The following is a 22,347-nucleotide window of genomic DNA, read 5'->3' on the forward strand; positions in this document are numbered from 1 at the left end:
TGAATTCATTACCTTACTAAAGACAGCATAAATATATAGCTTGCTACACTAATCATATTTTTTTAAATCAAACTATCAATATTAATTTCTGGCCTGTGATTTAAGAATTTTAAAATAGTTCTGCATTACTAGATTAAAGAAATGCTTTCTAATTAAACGTGTAGCATTATATTCTCAAAGTACTAAAAAAAATCTGGCAGTCTGAGTTTAGGGTAATGGAAATGCTATGTTTTTTCATCAAAGAAAAGGTAATTTTAAAAGAAAGAAATATGATGACAGTAAATATTTAAGAGATTTATTAAAGCATCGTATTACAAAGATGGAAACAAATACAAATTAGAAACATGCAACCATCATCTTCCACAGTCAAGGCAAAATGTTACACACTTCCTATTTCCATAATGAAAATTTCAGATCTTACACCCAACTCTCTCACCCTGAATATTTAATTCTTTCTTCCTGAAAGTATCCAGGGCAGCTAATAACCAAAATACAAACTATTATATAAAGAAAGTGCCAAGTTATAAAAGAAAATACGTGGAGAATATCCCCTTCCTACCCTCCCGACCCAAGTAAAAGCAAACTATGGTACTTTGCTCCTGCCTAACCTAGATTGTCTTCAAAAACTATTTAAACATATAGCCTTAACAAAAAATATATATATATATTTTTTTAATAGATGTCCAAAAAGCTTAGTGTTTTGGAAAAAAAATGCTTAAACAAACAAAATGTATTTTATATCAAATCAGTTTGAAGAGCCCTGTACTGCAGCATTCTGTAAAATAAACAAGACAAAAAGCTGGTATAAGGTTTATTGACAAAGGCAGAATTTCTTCAGGCAGGTATGTAAGGAGGCGGTGGTTCTTTTTCAGGCATCTTCACTGCCATTTCATAGGTTGGCAAAACATACTAGAAAGAGAAAAAAATATATCAGATTTAATTCTCCTTTAAGATCCTTTTTGAAATACTTCAGCTTTTAGATAAACCTACAGAGAATAGCTAAGGCAACTATTATCTAAGTAAGTTCCTGAAAGTAGAGATGACTAAATAACATGGAACTTTTCATGCGGGAGAGATACCTGACCCAAGACTACAAGGGAGCAGAGGAGGCAGGGAGAGGGGAAGGGAGGCAGACAGAATTCTGCATCTGATCTGGCCCTGAGGCTGCAAGGATTCCTCAGTAGGTAGTATGCACCACTGTGTCCCCTTCTTCCAGTATGACTAATGAAGTACCACTGCCCATTACACCTCAGGGGTTGAGGATGTAGGTAAGGTAGACAACACTTGACATCTACACCATGTGACAGCAAGCATCCAGTAAGACGCTAGATCCTGCATTTCATCAGAACCCTGTCTGTAGCCAAAGATCAGGAAGTATAAACATGCCCTCTAGGGTGAAAGACATAGCTAGGTAGCAGAGTGGCATTCTAACCTCAGAGACTTAAAGTATAACAGGCTGGCCCTCTATGGGCCACGTATATTCTATGCACTGAGATCCTCAGGAGATAGTGAGGACTCTAGGTATATTCTATGCACTGAGATCCTCAGGAGATAGTGAGGACTCTACAGCAGTAATTAGGAGCCTCTCCTACAGACTCACAGAATGTACTGCATTCATCTCCCCACAGAAAGATCAGCTTCCCCTTGGATCACATGGATTTTTTTTTTTTTTTTTTTTTAAAAACAACACAAGCTTCAGCCTTTGATGTTCTCCTGCCTTAGAACTCCAGAGGCCTTGAGACTGGCATGACTCATACTTCTCTCTTTCCTGTCTGTTCTCCCCCACAAACCCAACATTCCTAAAGGCAAGCATTACCAGCCAAGCTAGATGAGAGCAGTGCAGATATCTCTAGCCCCACACGCCCAGGATTCCAACTGAGAAATGCTGATATCTTGTGGGCCTAAGCTAGTCATGTCCCAAACCACAGTCAGGGCATAAAAGAGAAAGTCAGGATCCAGGTTATTTCTTGCAAACAACCAATAATGGCTAACCTGTGGAGGTGCTTCAAAGGCAGGATACACAGCAATCTCTGGCAAGTTTCTGTTGTTAATGTATTTATAACAGTTCCAAACACAGTTTATTAGGTAAGCCTGAAAGAGTAAAAACAAAATGTATATAATGTTAGAAACTTAACAGACTACCTGCTCTATCTGCAGGACTCTAAAATTATGGTGATTTATAATGCTTTCCTGCATCTTCTCTATGGAGATGGAAACTGACATCCATTTGGACCTAGCAAAGGCCAGGTCTTTTCTACACTGGATCTCATTTAAAGGTCACCAGTTTTATTATCACCATTTTACTGAGAAATCAGAGCTGGGTTTGAAGTCAGGTCTGTCAACCATTGTGCTGTAGAAGAAAGAAGCCTTTGTTTCTGAGCCTTGGGAATTTAGGATTTTCATTCCAAATCATGAACCACCTCCAAAAACATAATGGTTTTCCTTACGCTTAGGAAGGCTCTTGACACTTCCAACCACTCCCTGGAAATACGAGGGAGGATGTTCTCTACAAACTATCTCTACTATTATGCCACAGTAAACACTGTGACAATAAACTCAATCTACAATAAAGCAGACAAGAGGTTTAGGTGGGCAGTATCCCAGTCTAACTGGCCCCCCAAAAGATTTAGTCATCAACTTACCTTAAAGATGATGAATAAGGCAAAGAACACAAGAACAATGAACAGAAGGCAGCTGGAGTCCAATGCCAGGAGGTCATCTTTGTAGGGAAAATCAGGCTATTAAAAAAAAACACGTGTATTTACATATCTGCCACCGCGCTTGTGCTTTACGGTATTTAGAGAGCGTATTAAGAATACGAATAAAAGGACCAAAGTTAGAACTGATATTCTAACAAAAAACTACACAGAGTTTAACTCCAAGTGCTTTTAAGTCTAATCACCATTAATGCATGCCATTACACTAGTCAAAACACACTGGTTTGAATGCCCAGAACACTCCTAAAGAGTCTAAATTGAGCTCATTCTCTCTCTACTTTTCACTATTTTATATCTTTCTGGCCTTAGAAAAATGCTAGCTCCTGTACTGGACCCCAGATTTGACTCTGGGTACTGAGTCGCTAACTTAGGAGGTGCTGAAATTCATGTAAATTACATGGGTGAATAAGGCCTACAAGGGGAGAAACAGTTTTTTAAAAAGCCAGTATGTTGGTCTCAACTCTCAGCTGACAGATGCAAAAAAAAGGCATGCCACTGGTTATAAGCCAGGCAAGATTACACGATTTACTGCAGACACAGGATGTTCTACTTAGGACTAGCTATATCCATTCAAACATTTAGATAGCATTTACTGCGTGCAAGTCAACGAGTTATGTCCAGAAAGAAGGGCATTACGAAACAACTTAGGATTCACGAACTGGCCAGCAAAAATTGTCTTTCAGTTGGAGGGATCAAGTGAATAAAACAGAGGGGAGATAACACGGGTGTCTGTAAAAGGAAGAGTGAAAATTTCATTTCGGTTTTATTTTCTGTAAAACCAATCCATTGCCATCAAGTCGATTCCGACTCCTAGCAATCCTATATGACAGAACAGAACCTCCCCGAAGGGTTTCCAAGGACGAGCTGGTGGGTTTGAACTGCTGACCTTTTGGTTAGCAGCTGGGCTCTTAACCAGTGAGCCACTAGGGCTCCATTTTCTACAGAGCTCATTTGTTTTATTTTTTAGCTATTCTCTCTCTTCTTAGTGGAAATGTCAACACAAAGGCCCAAATAATTTCACTTTTATCAAACGCAGCGTAAGCACAGAAATCTCAAATGATTAAAAAAAACAAAAAGAAAAAAAGGGCCCACACACCAAACCAAAAATCCTAGCTAAGTGTCTCCTTGAGACAAGATTCATCCTGGAGCCTTCACTGGTAATTAAAAGGAAAAAGATGAGACCTGCTCATGGAGGAATGCTATGCTAAGGGTTCTACACTTTATCAGAAAGCAGTGGGGCATCACTTGCCGTTTTCAGCCAAAGATGACAGGGTCAGACACCATAGTGCTTAGGAAGCTTCTGACCATGGCTGACCTGGCAGCAAGCCCTGCCCCAGCTTCCCCTCACTCTGTGTGCCAGCCACCATGGCCGTCTTTTACTGACTATACCATGCTCCTTCCTGCCTCAAGGGTCTTTCACCTGAAACGTTTCCTTCTGTGCTTAACTCCTGCTCATCTTTCTGAGTACAATTCAAATCTCACATCCCAGCCTAAGTCTGACACCCCTCTGATAACTTAAACTTTTCCTTTCCGGCATTTATCACAACTGTAATTCAATAATTGTTGTCTGATTCTAGAAAGTAAGCTCCAGTGATGCACCCTTACAAACTAGCAATGCCTTGCACACAGGAGTGACAACAAATGTTTTCTAAATGAATGAAAGATAAATTTGATGGTGTACAAAATGGACAAGGTAGGAAATCTGGAAGTGAGGTGAAAAGTTCTAAAAGCCAGGATCTGGCAATGCACTAGGGATGCCCCTTCTGCCGTTCATTTATCAGACCTACCCCACGAAGTCCCCTTTAGCTACTTCAGAGCAGAGTGTTCCCTGCCTCCTCCATCACACAGCATTAATCTAAGCTCCTCATTTACTGCTGCCATGTGACAGCTACAGTGTTATTATCACAGAGAACATCTTTATGTGTCTAGACTCTGGGGTAGCTGAAATAATGGCATCTAAGTCACAGTCATAGGGTTGCTATGAGTCAGAATCAACGCGACAGCAATGGGTTTGTGTTTTCGGTCAGACTCAGAATTCTAAGTTAAATATTTTACTTCACGTCTTATTAGCAGGCGCACTTACCAACTGATCCAGATATTCTTTGATTCTTGGCAAATAAGTGAGAGAACTGATAGCAACCAGGCAACTGAGAACGAAGTCAAAAAGGCGGTAACAGAAGAATGGGATCAGCCAACCCACTTGATACTGTAGAACAAAATAACCGCAGCATCATATCACACACATGAAATTACTAAGTACCACTCAGCAAAACTCAACCACCAAAAGTTGAAAATATGCAATACTTACAGAAATTGCTCCATATACCAGCATTGAACTGATTATAAACATAAGAACAGAGACGGCGAAAAGAACACAGGCATTATCTAAGAAAACAAAAACAAAAATCTAATTAAGCTACGTACACACACACCAAAAAAAAATTCTCTTTTTCATGATAAAATAATTTAAAGTTAACTTATAAATGTTTAAATGTCTTCAAGGTTAGCTATGAAAAGATCTAAGGCCAAGGAGGTTTTAAAAAAAAAAATCTAAGTCTCAGGTTCAAGAAAAATTCACACAAGCTCTTATTTGTTAATTTGCTACAACAATTCACTGACACTTATTTAAGAAAGCACACGAGCTAGGCTTTCTGCAAGGGAGACACAGGTCACAGGTCTGCTCTGCCCTTACAAGTTCAAGAGTCTGAAGATGTGCAAACAAATGATTACAGTCCAGTGTGGTCAGAGGTAGAACAGAGACAGATATAATTAACTTTGCCTGGAGAATCAGGAAAAAATATACAAGAAATGATACTTAGTTGGGTCTTGTGAGATGAAGACAGAAAGTTAAAGTGGAGGGGAAAGTTGGTATTTGCTTAAAAGACAGGTGTCTTAAACACAGCACACTAGAGATGCCACCTCTTGCCTGAGGTGAAATATAACCTGAAATTCAAGGTTCTCCGTTAATCCCATCTCAACCCCCTCCCCCAACATCCAAACAGTAATAAACTCATTTCGCCAAATTCATTCACCTTGACTTCTCCTCTAGACAGCTTTCTTTTCCTCTTCATTCCTCAACTCTTTCTCAGGTTGCTCCATTTCTCCCCATTAATCTATGCTCACGAATTTTTTCATGAAATACCCTAGTAACCTCAAACAAGACTAAACCACACTTGACTTATTGAGTTTCTCTGCACAAATCTATAGTTGATTCTGTAACTCTGGATAGATATTAAGAACCTGAAGGGCATAATGATAAATAATAATAACTGAATATTCATACCATATAAACATATACATTAATTTCTTATCACTGGTCAATACAAACGTTGTATTTGGCACTCAACTAAGTAAGAACAGCCCTCTTAAATTTTCATAGAGGAGAGAGTAGCTAGGTATTAAGGATTTAAAGGACTTCCTCGCTGCAGTGTACAAAATGCCACTCACGTGGAAGAATTCAGATATAAATAAAATATGAAATTAAACAGGATAGGTATTGTCAAACTTGAAAACAAAATTTGTAATTAAAATAATCAGCTTTTAAGAAGCTGTTATGGAAGACTGCATGCTTATTTCTATTTTTTAAAAGTACTGAAATGAACTTCCATTGGAGCAACAAACCGCTAAATGGGGGGATGGGACAGGAAATGGGAGATACATAAAGTGCTTGGAACAACGGACACTCCACGATTTGTGAATCAATAATCAACAAAGGGAATAAAACATGCAGGCCAGATGACCAGATATAAGCCTCCAGATTCTCACCTACCACCACATTCAGGAACTTCTTCTAGTCACCCACAACCCCCACCCCAGGTATTCATACAAGGCCCTGTAAGACCTTCTCACTCCACCCTACTTGGATTTTCCCCAGGTGAAAATAAAGTGAAATTCCTGCTTGAAAAACAGCTTGCATACGTTGCAGAAGTATTTCATACATTGATTGCTTTATCCTGTTTAACTTATTAAAAATAACTAACAAGATTCATATTTAAAACTGGCCATCAGGACAATGATCAGAAATTAACTTGCCACTGTAACACTGGATTTATGGGAAAGACAAATTTTAACTTCCAAAAAACCATAAATCACCATATGACCAAGAACTATGTATTATTTTTTATTCTCTCAAGAATAAGGGCTCAACAAAAATATGATAATACATCTATCTCTCTCTACAGCAATTACAGTAATGTACTCAGGCAATATGCAATAAACTCATCCCTGTAGCGCTAGCCAGACAAGCCAGTTGTATAGACCTGCAACAATCTCAATAACCAGAAACTTTTTTTCTCTACCTCAATTTTAAAAGAAACATGGCAAGGGAAAATGCTGACATTAGCAGTTAACTAAATTTTTGAAAATACCAGAAGATGACTAACAGCCATTGGAAGTAAAATTCTGAAAATATCAAAAGATGAGTAATGGTCATCAGAAGTATAATTTATTGTTCTTTTTGGTTTTTAAGTAAAAACAGACTCCTCAACAGAAATAAGTAAATGCCAGAAGAGCTGTTTCTAATACATCCTTTCTTGGTTTGACAACAAAATTAAAGGATTATACAATATAAATCAGGAGACTTGCACTTAAATTGCTTGTGAAGAGTCTAAGGCATGAATTTCTGTTGGAATATTCAATTTTAAACAGGATTTATAATATAAAACTCAACCAGAATTATTTTACCTGTATTTTAGGTAAAGATAAATCACAAAAAAGATAATGGTATCAGGGAACAGGTTTGAAAAGACAATGTGACTGTCCTAGGGTTGCCCCATATTGAACTCCCTGTCAAGTCGTCTTCTTCATCTAAATAGGAAATATATTTAGAATTGTGACCCTAGCAAACGGTATAAATATTCAAATTTGCTATTTCCTGTAACAGCCTGTTTGATCTATGAGCAAATCTCTTATCTTCACCTACAGGTTACTTGTCAGCTAGCTGATTCTCAAAGATTTATAGTTGTTCTCTAATTCTGTCTTCCCCTCTCTCTTCCTGGTACCTAATAGAGTCCAGGTATATACAACATACAGTTCTCCAAAAACTGACATTTTTTGGCAAGAAACCCTCTATTGTAACCCTCACAAAATATCTTTGAAAAACCCATTTAAACATTTTCCTGACCTTAGCAAATGGATTAACGTAAGCAAAACTCAATCAACCAACCTCTAACCCTGCACTGGTTTACACACAAACATACACACAAACACATTTTCTTTATAATTAAAAACTTACCAACCATCCTCTCAGAAGAATAGTAATTACCAATGACATCATACTGAATGTTGACAGCTGGCACTGAGTTTGGATGAGTCACCTCCACAGTCAGCAAAATTGCCATCAATAGGTTTACCACCTGTGAAAGATTAAATTTTATCAATTACATTAATTATGAATCAGGAAGCAGCCTTCAGTATAGTCTTTAGATGTCTTCCCACACGTAAATGCTTTACTTGAAGAAACAAAGATATAAAACAGTAAAAGGCTACCTGAAAGAACAATATGTAATTACCATTATGAGAACAGCTTAAAATAAATATTTCACAAAGTATGAGGCTGGCAGTTCAAATCCACCAGGCGCTCCTTGGAAACTCTATGGGGCAGTTGTACTCTGTCCTATAGGGTCGCTATGAGTCGGAATCGACTTGATGGCAGTGGGTTTATGGACTTAATATTAACCCTTTCAGAGAGAAGTTGCTTGATTCTGTGTTAACACCAATACAGCAGAATAACATGGCACAGAATTAAAAATAAGAGATCATTACAAATTGTTCATGTTTGGAGTAACATTTATTCATATGCCAATCTCAGAATTTCTGGGTTTAAAGAAACTACGGTGAATCTAATATATTTATCCGTCAGAGCCTGAAAGCCCTCCGCAGCATCCCCCATCCAGTGACAGGGAACTATTTCCTTATGCGCTAGACTCAAATGCTTTGTAGGCTTTTCAAGATTTTAACTATGTCCCTTAAATTTCACTCATTGGTCTTCATTCCATCTGCTGAAACAATAAAGAACAAGTCTGCTCCCCCTTCCAAATAAGTGCTCCCCTAATGCCTGCAGGCAGCTGCCATGTGTTGTCTTTTTTAGAATACACATCTAGGTCCTTAAATCATTCCTCTTAACTAGCATGTTTTCTAGTTACTTCGCTATTTCCTTTTTGCCCTTCTCTATACATGTGCCCCCAAAGAAGCCCTGGTGGTGCAGCGTTTGAATGCTAACAGAAAGGTTGGTGGTTTGAAACCACCAGTGGCTCCATGGGAGAAAGATATGGCAGTAAGCTTCAGTAGAGATTTACAGCCTTGGAAATCCTATGGAGTTGCTATGAGTTGAAGTGACTCAACGGTAGTGGGTTTTTTGGTTTATATGCCATGCTCCACATTTGATCAATATTCTATTAAAATTGTTATTAGCTGCTGTCAAGTTAATTTGGACTCATGGTGACCCTATGTGTGTTGAGTAAACTGCCCCATAGTGTTTTCAAGGCCACGACCTTTTGGAAGCAGATCGCCAGGCCTGCCTTCCAAATACTTCTGGGCAGGTTTGAACTGCCAACGTCTTGGGTAGTAGTCAAGTGCTTAACCATCTGTGCCACCCAAGAACTTTGCTGTTGAAATTAGGAAAAGAATTTACAGCAGTACCGTAGGTAAGATTCAGTTTGGTCAGAACACAAAAGGATTTCAGTTCCCATATTCAAGCTAACAAATTTCAATTAACGCAGCCTGAAATCACACTGGCTTTATAACTTGTTTGGATGCTATGAGTACCTCCCTAAAGCCCCTAATTCCTTTCCATACTTGATGCTGCTAAGCTACCTTCTGTACCAGTAGTCAGATTCAGAGGCCCAAACCTAAGCCCTTATGTATCTGCAATCAAATTTTATCTTATTACTTTCTTGCCAGTCGAGATTTTCTGGATCTGGATTCTTACGCCCTCCAGACTGTCTCTCTCAACTTCCTGTATTCGAAAATCTGATCGCATGTAATCATTATCTCCATCTAAATCACTGGCAAAAGAGAACAAGTCTAAGGACAAAGCTGCACAGGCTGTCCCCCCATTAATCACCAACTTCCGAATATAATTCTTTACCTGGTCCAGGGGAACAGCCTGAGGCTTTGTCAAACTTACTGCTGAAACCCCATAATAGCTAATGAATTCTCCTACTCTACCAGGCTGTAACTCCATTTGAAAATGAAATTAGTCATGCCAGTTGTCAGAAGGAGCCCTGGTGGCGCAGTGGGGTCCAGTGCTTGGCTGCTAACCAAAAGGTCAATGGTTTCAACCCACTAGCTGCTCCACAAGAGAAAGATGTGGCAGTTTGTCTGTTTTCAAGATTTCAGCCTTGGAAACCCTATGGGGCAGTTGTTCTACTCTGTCCTATAGGGTCACTATGAGTCGGAATTGACTCGACAGCAACGGGTTTCGGTTTTGGGTTATATTTGTTACCGAATCCCTGTAGTATCCCGGGGGGGTTATCACTTCCTTTAAGTGTTTGTAAGCAGTCCTTTAGATGATTCAACACAGAAATCTCCCAAGGACTGGAGTTAGATTTCCCTATCCAGGGCTCACAGAATTTGCTCTCCTCCCCAAAATTTTCAAGGGATGTTAGGGCCCCATCAGTAGTAATTAAAAAAATATATATATATATTATGTGCATCCCTCCTGCCCACTCTGAGTGATAAAAAAAGTATGTTTCATATTTGTGTTATTAGTCATTTCACAAACATTCTCTGGAGTAAAAACAGCAAGTCTTATCAAATTCAGAACCAACCAATATTTACTGAGGCTATACTATATGCCAGTTATATTTACATATACTGCTTCACTTAGTCCTCAACAACCTTGTGAGGTAACTACTACTGAAGCCCATTTACAGACGGGGAAACTAAGGTTCAGCAAAGCTAAATAACTTGTGCTAAATTCACTGAAATGATAAAGGGTAGGATCCAAATCTCGTTCTTTTTTAGACATCCTGCTCCTTGGCAGTACATGATTACTTCTAACCACTCCTAAAAAAAAACCACTCCTAGATGACTCCAAAAGGAGGAGGAGGCCTTCCCAAAGGAAGGCTGTGAAATATTTATACTTTATTTTCCAAATAAGCATGTCCAGTGGTGTGCCCTTCTTTCACTGCTCAAAGGCGAAGTATTTTATCCTTGCAAGAGACAATCACATTTGCAAGATGGACCCCCAGTGGACGCGGGTTTTAGCCAGTGTGTGTGGAATATGAACAGGAGCCAATGTGGTCAGATGGATTCGTTACTGAACAATCAGATGTCCCTATTGAAAGAACAATATATATTCTGTGTATGGAAATCAGGTTTGAAATCAATTCAGCAAACTTTTCTTTGCTAAACACAATATAGTCATATTTTAAATAAGCTCTGTACAGTACAGAAAAACATTCTCATGTCAAGAAAACACTGCAAACCCAATTGCTAAATGAAGGAAATGGCGCACTAAAAATATTTCCTTTAATTGTCCTTTCTTAAATATTTTTGTCAATGTAGGATTCATAAAAATCTGTTTTCTTCTCTTCCATGGATATGTCACAGACTTGTCCACTATTATTTTTTTCTAGTATTAAGAAACACTTCAAATTTCGTTTCACTGTGGGTCATGTCCCTGGATATTAAACAAAATAAATCATAGGTCTAACCGAAAGGATCAAGCAATGGTATTAAGAAATTTCAGTGCTACTACATCAAAAGGCCAATGTTTAAAATCTTCATTCAGTTCATTATATCCTACCACGTCACCATATTTCATTTACCCCAAGACAGTTTTAAGTATCAGTCTGCAAAACGTATCCTTGAAATCTTAAAGAATTCAACACTTAACACCTATTCTGTGCTCAAATAGAGGCCCTGCGTTATTTATTTTTCATTACAGTTCATATTCCTACTAAATTCCATGTAGTATTAAAATTAACTTCATAGCCTTGCAATATAAATCATCTTTGAAATACCAACAACGTATAAACTACTACAGATTTTTCCTGATTAATTTTTTTTCCTCTTCCACTATATTTCAAATGCATTTTCAAAAAAAAAGATTAACTTCTAAATCTAGTAATATGGACAGGTACAGAATACAACAAATATGCAACTATGTTAAGAGCATGGGCAATGGACACACCAGAAAATGCTGGCGTGGCAATGTCAATTTAGTGGGTCAAACAACGTGGCCTGCATTATTTTTGAAAGCCCTTTGTACAGCTTATATAAGTTGAGGATAATAACTATGTGTACAGCCTCCCAGCCCCACCCTGCATAAACAGCTTTTATTTAAATGTCTTCAAAATCAGCACGTATGCTATTTTGTATTTCAATATTTGAAGCTCATATCTCATGGCTCACAACTCATAAGACGTGACTGTTTTACTCAACAACAAAAACTGGACACGGCCAATGCTGACGACTGTTTCAACAACTGTTTTAAGTGAACATGAGGAAAAAAAGCACTCAGATCACCACACTGTAGAGAAACATTCTGGGATAAAGAACAGTTTGTTCGAAAAAAAACAGATGGGTTAGAGTCTCCTTGTTACAAAGGGAACAGAATCAGATATACGGAAGCACTGAGCCTCCCAACAGCCACTCCCCTGTTTTCTGATTTCATTGCTACACCACACCAGAAGACCCTCTGGGGGCTGCATTTTGTATCACTATTCCTTAGTTTTCCCACAGCATGTTTTGCCATAACTTCGTATCTGCTGAGACGATATCTAGACCAGCACGTTTGCTGCAGGGCATCGTAATGGGGGTCTCATGGGCTGGGGAAGCATCTACACAGGAGCCCATCTACAAAACCAAGCCAGCAAAGAACTGCTGCCACGTGAAGGTCAAAAGTGGCTGAATAGCTTTAAAATTGTTTCAAATGTATGTATGAAAGTTGTGTTATTTACTGTCACATGTAGTTATGACTGGTTATTCCTGTTATTTTTTTGGAGGCAATTCATTCAACAAATGTCTGACAACCACTTCAAAAGCTCTAATAGGTTATCTATTAAACCCATCTTATAGATTAAGACATATTACTTTTCTCCCTCAACGAGGACATCTTCTTGTGGGGAGGAAAATAAGAAAAAAAAAATCATCACACTTCTGTGTAATAAGTACTATACGAGTGGTATGTAGAAACATTTCCAGGTACACTGTGAGGAAGCCAAACCCTCTGCCTAGGAAGCAAGAAAAGGTTCACCAACAAAACGCCTGCGCCAAGTGTTAAAAAGTAATTTGGAATTGGCAAAATGTTGAAGATGGATGAGTAAATAGTTTTGTTCTTTAATACTAGTTCTCTACTTTTGTATGTCTGAAATTATCCCAAGAATGTTTTTAAAAAGTGACTTGGGGGGAGAAAGGCACTTCAGGGAGAAGGAACTGAAGAAAGATACCAGCTTTGCCATATAAATAAGCTTTGCTTACTTAAAGAAGTCAGGGCTGGAAAGGAAAATTGCTTGAGGAAACCTGTCTTTACTCCTCTCTCAGCTAATTTTAGATTGCTTATGGTTGAGACACCGATAAAAATCAGCCATGCATTAAATCTGTCCAAGACCTAAAATACAGTCGTCCCTCAGTATCCCTGGGAGATTGGTTCCAGGACCCACGGGATACCCAAATCCGCAGATGCTGAAGTTCCTTATATAAAATGGCATAGTATTTGCATATAACCCGTGCACATCTCCTACACTTCGAACCATCTCTAGATGACTTATCTAACACAATGTAAAGTATATATAAACAGCTGTTACACGGCACTGTATCATTTAGGGAACAATGACAAGACGTGAGGTGAACCATGCTCAAACAACAAGTGCTGGAGAGAGACTGAGGATCCGTGAAACGGCAGGAGGCTAGGGCAGTGGATGCTACACATCATTTCACGAGCGTGGATTCCACGTAGTGCTGAGGGTGGCAAAGTCAAGTTTTGCTTTTTGGAACTTTTTTTCTGAATATTTTCCATCCACGATTGGTTGAACACAGGGATGTGGAACCCTCGGATATGGAGGGCTGATGGTATCTACAAATGTTCAAAATGTGTTCCTGTAGTACACCATTAGCCACAAAACCTATATTTCCTTATTTTCCCCTTTGGTTAACTCTTTTAAAGTTTCTTCACATGGATGATGAACAGTTTCTGTGACTTTTAAGCCCACCTTCCATCATTACATGGAGTAGCCAGGAGTCAAAATCAACTCAACGGCTATGGGTTTGGGGTTTGTTTTGTTTTCTTTCCCATCCTTCCATAAACATTCAAGTTTATGCTACAAAAGACACTGCTGTTATAAAATCATCTGGCTTCAAATTTTTCCATAAATGATACAGAAAAGAATTTTAGGAATGCCAGAATTTCAACTTAGTCTCACTTGGAAATTTCATTATTAATAAACCAGGTATTAAACCAGGCATGCCTCTTTTGAATCTAAGAAGCCAGAGGCTAACATATCAGGGCTGGTATCTAGTGCATACAATACTAGCTCTAGCTTCTCCATCTCCTACTGCACTATTTAATACCATACAATTAATACTTTAGTATGCAGTATTACAACAGCCTTAACACCAGACCAGCAGAGCAGATGCCACTGTATCAGAGACACTGATCCAGTGCCTGGCCCCAGCAGAAGGGAGGGCTGTGCCCCAGGTTCCAAACAGCACAGAGGGATTCATAATCTCCTAAGTCTTGGCCCTGACAATCTAAAGAGAACCATAAACATTCTGCCATACAGTTTGAGATGTACTGCCTCACCTGGAAGAGAGGAAGACAGTATTTTGACAAGGTATGTGGGGAGGGAAGTGACATTCTACTCACCCCGTTATTATTTCTGTTTTAGTAAAGAAGCTTCTGACAACAATATGCTCTGTTCTTTGTTTAGAGGTATTATAATACATTTTTGCCTAGGTGGTCTTGTTTTCTAATAGTTATGTGTCTTCCCAATAGGCAGACTGTCTTTATACTGTATTGAAGCTACACTTTTGAAAGTCACCAACAATCCTGTAAGCAGCAAAACCTAGGGCCTTTTTCCAGTCCTTAATCTGATTAGAATCTGATGTCAGTGATGAACTTCCCCATGTTACTTCTATTCCCTGTAATACCACAAAGATCTTGAGGGCAGATGCCAAGTTCCAAACCAGCAACACTTGAGAGTCTTTTTATGTGGCTGATTAACAGAAATACTAAAGACAAATGAAACACAGCCCCTGTAATTTATACTTTTCGTGTATCCTCCAAGAAAGTCTTTCATATTGTAGGTAATCAATAAATCTCTTCATTGATTTAAGTCAGCTTAACTGATTTAAGCAGCTTACAATGTTCTACTGGTCTGAAAAGTCTACTCAAAGTAAAAACAGATTCTTTTTAAAATTGCTAGATGTGGGGAAACATTTTCACATCAAGTGATTCAAGTAGGGGACAGATTTAACCTCCTTATTCCCTATTTTGCAAGAATAAATGTTCTTATTAAAGTTTTTCTCCCTGCATTTTGAGTTTTTCTGCTTATATTCCCACCTTAAACTGCTATTCCTTTCATTTTTATAAGCTGAGCCTTTAATATCAAAAAAATCTGCCTAGGAAAGACCGGAAAGAAATACGGCCAACTGCATTTGGATGACTGAAATAGGGATGGTGATTTTCTTCTTGAGTAGGAGTTAGAAATCCTTTGTTCTGTGATTGGAGAAGTCTGGGAAGAAACGCAGAGATTATGTTTGAAGGTGAGTGCCCCAGGCTGATGAACTCTATTTTCTCAGTTTTAAGTAGAAGGGAAGGGCATCTTCCGGATTGAGGGAAGCAGGATTAGGTAAGAGGTTTGAGACCCTTAAGATTTGAATTTATCACTTAGGAGAATGGAAGACAGAGTTAAGGACAAAGGAAACTGAAGACCCAGCCCCTTAGCAAAATGCGGAAGAAACTTAAGTTAGAAATATAATGGAGCTAATTGTCCCTAACTGATCGACATCCAGTCTTACAGATCAGATGAAACAGATACAAAACAAAAGGGAGTGTCTGAGAGGAAGTGTAATAAAACTGTGATGATAAGGTACTATCTTCGAATACAGGGAAAACGAAAACAAGAAACAAGCAAAGAAATCTACACAATCAAGTTCTGTTTTTGTTTTTAATGTATATTACTGAAGCAAGACTGAAAAAACAATACTGAGCAATAATGTGGAGGATAGGTGGTCCCGTGGGGTGGGCCATGAAGCAGTATCTGCCCCACTGGAGATGATTCTCATCTGGTGTTTGTCCAAACTGTTACTAATGATTTCAAGAAACTGGGTGGGGTAGTAACAAGTATGAAGGAAGACAAAAAGAGTGTCTGTGATAACACTCTTCCTTCTTCTGCAGTACAACGAAGTACCCAAAAACCACACAGTTAACACTAAGGCCACTGCCCCACCACCAAATTAAAAAAAAAAAAAAAACCCACTAAGTTTGTTAAAGAAAGTGACCAGGTCGTAGTTTGTAAAGTTTGTCAAAGCTTCAGTAAACCCATCATCTAAACAGAATCACATATTTAGAAGCCACAGACCAGCTTCAATGTGTACGGATACTGGAGATGGTGGGAAGAAATTACAAAAATACTAGTAGTGAACCACCAGCCAGCAACATTCTTAACTTCGGTTATGACAGACAATTACATAGATTCTGACACTCAAGAAACGCTGGCATATTGTGGCCAGAACAGAGTTGCCTCTCAATAAAGATATCTTAGACAATTGAGCGGATCTGATAAGACAACATCTAATGGGCAGTGAGGAAGCTGCACCCGGAAAAGGCTGATCCGGGATAAATGCTGCCAAACGGTACCGCCTTCAAGTGAATCCAACCCAGGCCTTTCTGCCTACATCACAAAAACCCGCTGGAACAAAACAAGGTCCAGGAATCACGAACAACTAGGTTACAGCTGGATCTTTTGTTTTCTCTTCAGGCAAGACAATGTTGAAACTAGGAAGCATGATCAAAATTTGCTAATTGTTTCCTTAGGACAAAAAAAAAAAAAAATTCAGGGTGCATTTTGGAGGAGGAACTCTTTCAGATCACGGAAGTACAAAAAGTAGCCGAAACCGTGCAATTCCTAGAACTCTCCACAAAAACCCAGAGACCCTCATCCCCACGCCCCAACGCCTAGGGCGTCTCCCAACCCCGCTTTTCTCCGCAAACTCTAGCCTAGGAACCATCTCCTCATTCCCACCCGTCCCCCACTCGGATTCCCGGACAGTCTCCTCCCTCAGGGTTCCTGGACCGAGTCCAGTCCCAGCCCTCCCAGCATTTCAGCCCCAGGAAACACCACCCCCGCCCCCCGACTTTCCACACATGCACAACAGCCCTGCGCCCCCCAGCCTCCCGTCCCGCTTGCCCTTACCATATACCAGGTCCCCAGGATGATCGTTCCGGTGCGGACATGGCAACAGCCGCAGCACCGGGTGCTGTAGAACCGGTCGCTGCGGCTCCGCTTGAAAGTCATGGACACCATCGAGAATCTCGCGGGTCTCCCTCCTGGCAGGGCCCCTGAGAAAGGCTTTCCGCCCAGCCGTTGAACTCAGATAGCTCTGTCACAGTCCAAACCCAGACGACGTCTTCAAGCCCGCCCACTGCCCGGTATCAACCAGCTCTTTCGCACTTGCGCAATAGGTACCGGGTGCAGCAATCGCGCGACGACCGCCTACCCTCGTCCGAACACAGGCCAATAGAAGAGCGGTTTAAGAGGGTAGTTGGGTTGACTCGGTCCCTGATTGGAAAAAATTGGAGATTGACAAGAACTCTGCCCAATCAGAAGTTCAGCGCTGATCGACCCCGCCTGTTACGAGAGGGCAAGGGGCGGATCGCTGGGCTAGACTGGTTTGGTTTGAGTGTAGGCTAGTAATTCACAGTCCCCGAGATACGACCTGCGAGAAAAGAGGCACTTAAAGGATAAAGGGAGGATCGAGATAAGGTGGGTGGCAAAAAGCGGAAACGAAGGGCTTTTTTGAATGACGTCTTTGCCACGTCTAGTTTCGGAATAGTCACGGGACTGCAGTTGCTCACGTGACTCTAGTGCGCAGCTCGATTATTGGGCTGGCCGGGGGCGGTGCCTGTGGGAAGGGGGCGTGGCTAATCCCGCTCTGGCCCTTTCTTCTACCGTGGCGGAAATTGGGAGGCCTGGAGAGTTAAGGGATTAGAGTTGTGCCCTTCTTTGCCCCAACTGTAGATAAAGAGGGGGAAGTGATGATATCGTTTTATCTGGATAATTTTTTTTTCTAATACACAGATCAGTTTTTTTTTTTTTTTTTTGGAGAAAATAACTATTACCAATCTGTCTTTTTTGAGGGGAGGGATGGAGAAGGATTTGTAAGGGAGAATAACTTAGAAAAATTCACAGCAAAAGAAATTAGGGTAAGTTTGAAGCTCTTCAGCTATCATAGTTTAACCTATTTTTCTTTTTTAAATAATATATTAATCTTACTTGAGCACGTTTTTTGAAGATCTATTATATACCAGGTGATGGAGATACAAGAATGCACAGGACACATTGTGCCTTCCCTTGTGGCATTTACAGTTTGTATGGGAAAGGAGTAAACTGTTATGGTAAAGATGATAGCTGCTATTATAGGGTAATAAAGGTAGTAAGGGAACACAGAAAAAGAGTGCTAGCCTATGAGGCTAGGTTTCCTGGAAGAAGCAACCTGAGCTGATAGTAGAAGGAAACTAGGCTGAGGACAGAGAGTGATCCAAAGCAGAGGAAACAGTATGGGTAAAGCATAGAGGAGAGGGAAGAAAAGACAGGAATGTTCGTGTGGCACAGATGGTGGCTGCCCTGCCAGGGAGTATATTTCCTAGCCTTCCTCATCCCCCATCCCTTGCATCAAGGTGTGGCTGTATGAATAGTTACTACCAATTGAGTATGAGCTGAAGTGACTTGTAACATCTGGGCCAGGGCTTTTAAGAAGGATGAGACAGGGATAGGGATGCTAATTTACTCTCACTTTCCCCAATCTGTTGGGTGAATACAGAGAACTCAGAGGCCCTAGGGGATGGCAGAGCCACCATATGGGAGCCTGGGTACTTGAATCACCAAATGAGAGAAAGCCATAGGTTGACACTGGATGATTCCATAAATAAGAAACTTTTAGGAAAAAAATGAAGTGAGAGGCCTCATACTTCTTGATTTTAGAACCTTTTATACCACCGCAGTAGTCAGAACAGCCTGGTACTGGTAAAACAGATACATAGGCAATGGAACAGAATTGAGAACCCAGATGTAAATCCAACCACATATGAGTGGCTGGCATTTGACAAAGGCCTGAAGTCCATTAAATGGGGAAAAGATAGTCTCTTTAACAAATGATGCTGGCATAATTGGATATCCAGCTGCAGAAAAATGAAACAGGACCCATACGTCACAGCACGTATAAAAAACTAACTCAAAATGGATAGAAGACTAAAATATAAAATCTAAAATGATAAAGATCATGGAAGAAAAAATAGAGACAACACTAGGAGCCCTAATATGTGGCATAAATATTATATAAGCCATAACTAACAATGCACAAACACCAGAAGAGAAACTAGATAATTAGGAGCTCCTAGAAATCAAACACACTCATCAAAAGAGTTAAAAAGACAGCCTATAGACTGGGAAAAAAATTTTGGTTACACATGTCTTCTAAGGGTCTAATCTCTAAAATCTGCAAGTTACTGCAGCATCTTGGCAACAAAAAGACAAATAACCCAATTAAAAAAAGGACGAAGGATGTGAACAGGCTCTTCACCAAAGGAGTCATTCAGGCGGCTAACAGACATATGAGGAATTGCTCAGGATCATTAGCCATTAAAGAAATGCAAATCAAAACTACAATGAGATACCATCTCACCCTGGTATTATTGGTACAAATTTAAGAAAACAGAAAATAATATATGTTGGAGAGGTTTTGGAGAGACTGTAGCACTTACATACTGCTGGTGGGAATGTAAAATGGCACAACCACTTTGGAAAATGATATGGTGTTTCCTTAAAAAGCTAGAAATAGAAGTACCAATCCCACTCCTAGGAATATATCCTAGAGAAATAAGAGCTGTCACATGAATAAACACATGCACACCGATGTTCATTGCAGCATTGTTCACAATAGCAAAGAAGATGGAAACAACCTAGGTGCCCATCAGCAGACAAATGGGTAAACAAATTATGGTACATACACACAATGAAATACTATGCAAAGATAAAGAACAGTGACAAATCTGCAAAACGTCTCGCAACATGGATGAATCTGGAGGGCATTATGTTGAGTGAAACTAGTCAGTCACGAAAGGACAAATATGGTATGAGACCACTATTATAAGAACTTAAGGTTTAAACACAGTAAAAAGCGTTCTTTGATGGTTACCAGGGCGGGGAGGGAAAGGGAAAGGAATTCACTAACTAGATAGTAGACAAGGATCAACTTTGGTGAAGGGAAGGACAACATACAATACAGGGGAAGTCAGCACGACTGGACCAGAGCAAAAACTAAGAGAGTTTCCTGGACACATCCAAACACTTTGAGGGACAGAGTAGCTGGGGCTGGGGCCGGGGGACCATACTTTTGGGGAACATCTAGGTCAATTGGCATAACAAAGTTTATTAAGAAAATGTTCTGCATCCCACTTTGGTGAGTGGCATCTGGGGTCTTAAAAGCTTGCACACGGCCATCTAAGATGCATCAATTGGTCCCATCCCACTTGGAGCAAAGGAGAATGAAGTACATCAAAAACACAAGGAAAATATTAGCCCAAGAGACTAAGGTCCACATAAATCAGAGACCAGCCTGAGACCAGAAGAACTAGGTGGTGCCCAGCAACCACCAACTGAGAGTCCTGAACAGAGCGAGAGAAAATTGTGGAGCAGAACTCAAATTTGCATAAAATGACCAGACAGTGGTCTGACAAAGACTGGAGGAACTCCCGAAACTATGGTCCCTGGGTGCTCTGGTTACCCAGAACTGAAACCATTTCCGAAGCCCACTCTTCAGACAAAGATCAGACAGGACCATAAAACAAAAAATAGTGCCCGTGAGGAGTGTTTTTCTTAGTGCCATCAGATACATGAGACCAAATGGGCGGCTCCTGTCTAGAGGCAGAATGAGAAGGTAGGAAGTGTCAGGAACTGGTTGAATACGGGACACAGGGAACCCTGGCTGGGGGGGAGTGTGCTATCACAATGTGGGGATTGTAACTAATGTCACAAAACAATATATGTGTATGAACTTTTGTGTGAGAAGTTAACTGGAGTTGAAAACTTTGACCTAAAGCACAATAAAGAAAGAAAAGGCAAAAACAAAAAAGAGACATTTATTGGTTTAAGCCAATAATATATTTGGGTTTTTACAGCAACAAGCATAATCCTGACTGGAGATAAATTTAGTACAGCTAGAAAAGAGTAGGGATTGGAGAGGGAAATGGGAAAGAGGGGTAAGTGTGGAATGAAGTCTGGCAGAAAAACTTGAGTCAGATCAAAAAGGGCTGATAAATGTAGTGAAAAATTGGGCAAGACTTTGGAATGGACCAGAAAGCTTACTGGATGTCCTGTCTAATGTGCTCTTCTGAGTTACCTGATACTATGGGGTCTCTCTACCTTTCTTTTTTTTGAGGGGGGGAAGGGTAGTTACTTAAAATTCTTAAGTTGTAGGTAATTGATAGCAAGACTTTTTATCTAAAAAAAACAGACCTGTAAATGAATTCTGACTTACGACATTAATTTTTTTGCTACCTATGGAAAACACCAGTTTTGCGTCTGTTTGTAAATTCATTTCATCAGTTTTGACTGACCTATAATGTGCTATACTTTGAATTCTTTGAACTGGTTGCAACATCTTATTGATTCCCTCATTAATTAATGAAGTAAATTAAATCTTTGACACATATTAAATTTACGTTGTAGGAGAGTCATGATTTGATCTTTTGAAGCGTAGTATTTTCTAACCTGAGCTACGTTGGACTTTATTCTAAGTTAATGAGAGACCATTAAGCAAGAGAGTTTTGTGATTAAGATTTGCATTTTGGAAATATTATTCTGGGTGTGGTACGGGGAAAGTCTTCTAACTCTAACCAGTTTCCATCAAGTCGATCCAACTTAAGGGAGCCCCATATGTACAGAGTAGAATTGTACTCCTTAGGTTTCCAGGGCTGTGACCTTTCAGAAGCAGATCACCAGGCCTTTCTTCCAAGGTGCCTTTCGTTGGGTTTCAGTCTCCAGCCTTTCGGTTAGTAGTTAAATGCTTAACTGTTTGGGCCAGCCAGGGGCTTCTGGGGAAAGGATTAGAAGGGATGTGTTGGAGCCCAGAGTCTGTCCAAGAAATCTGTGTGTGAGCTGATGGTGGCATAGACTGCGTAAGGCAGTGACAACAAGAGTAGAGAGGAATACATGGATTTGAAATGGATTCATTTAGTAGGTATAATTAACAGAGTTGTTGACAGAAGGAATGGGGGTGGGGAGGCAGAGGATGGAGTGAAGAATGACTCCCAGATTTCTGACTTAAGCACCTGATTAGATGGTATTGTCTGGGTTAGGGAACACTGACGAAGGGGTGGGGAAAAATGAATACGTTATGGACATGTTAAACATCTTTTATGTTTAAAAGATTTCCAACTGATATAGCCATTCAGAAGTAGGATATG

At 39.9% G+C, this 22,347-nt stretch overlaps 1 protein-coding gene across 1 annotated transcript; it reads right to left on the reverse strand.

Annotated features, from left to right (window-relative positions):
* Positions 1–273: 273 nt before the first annotated feature.
* LAPTM4A (lysosomal protein transmembrane 4 alpha) lies at positions 274–17,314 on the reverse strand. The gene is made up of 7 exons (XM_003411906.4): positions 17,078–17,314; positions 7,951–8,071; positions 5,026–5,102; positions 4,801–4,923; positions 2,643–2,738; positions 1,993–2,091; positions 274–909 (listed from the first exon to the last, which is right to left on the reverse strand). The coding sequence occupies exons 1-7, from the start codon at positions 17,186–17,188 to the stop codon at positions 835–837; spliced, it is 702 nt and encodes a 233-aa protein (XP_003411954.1). The 5' UTR covers positions 17,189–17,314; the 3' UTR covers positions 274–834.
* Between the last annotated feature and the right edge of the window lie 5,033 nt (positions 17,315–22,347).

Source organism: Loxodonta africana, chromosome 12 (assembly GCF_030014295.1).
Source record: "Loxodonta africana isolate mLoxAfr1 chromosome 12, mLoxAfr1.hap2, whole genome shotgun sequence".
NCBI lineage: Eukaryota > Metazoa > Chordata > Mammalia > Proboscidea > Elephantidae > Loxodonta > Loxodonta africana.

Bases quoted from the DNA above. Each gene is read 5' to 3' on its own strand.
- LAPTM4A (XM_003411906.4), bottom strand. From the start codon at position 17,188: ATGGTGTCCATGACTTTCAAGCGGAGCCGCAGCGACCGGTTCTACAGC. The intron at 5,103-7,950 runs GTAAGTTTTTAA...TTGTTTTCTTAG, and splicing joins TTCTTCTGAGAGGATGGTTG to ATAATGCCTGTGTTCTTTTC. The intron at 2,092-2,642 runs GTAAGTTGATGA...TTACTCTTTCAG, and splicing joins CCTTATTCATCATCTTTAAG to GCTTACCTAATAAACTGTGT.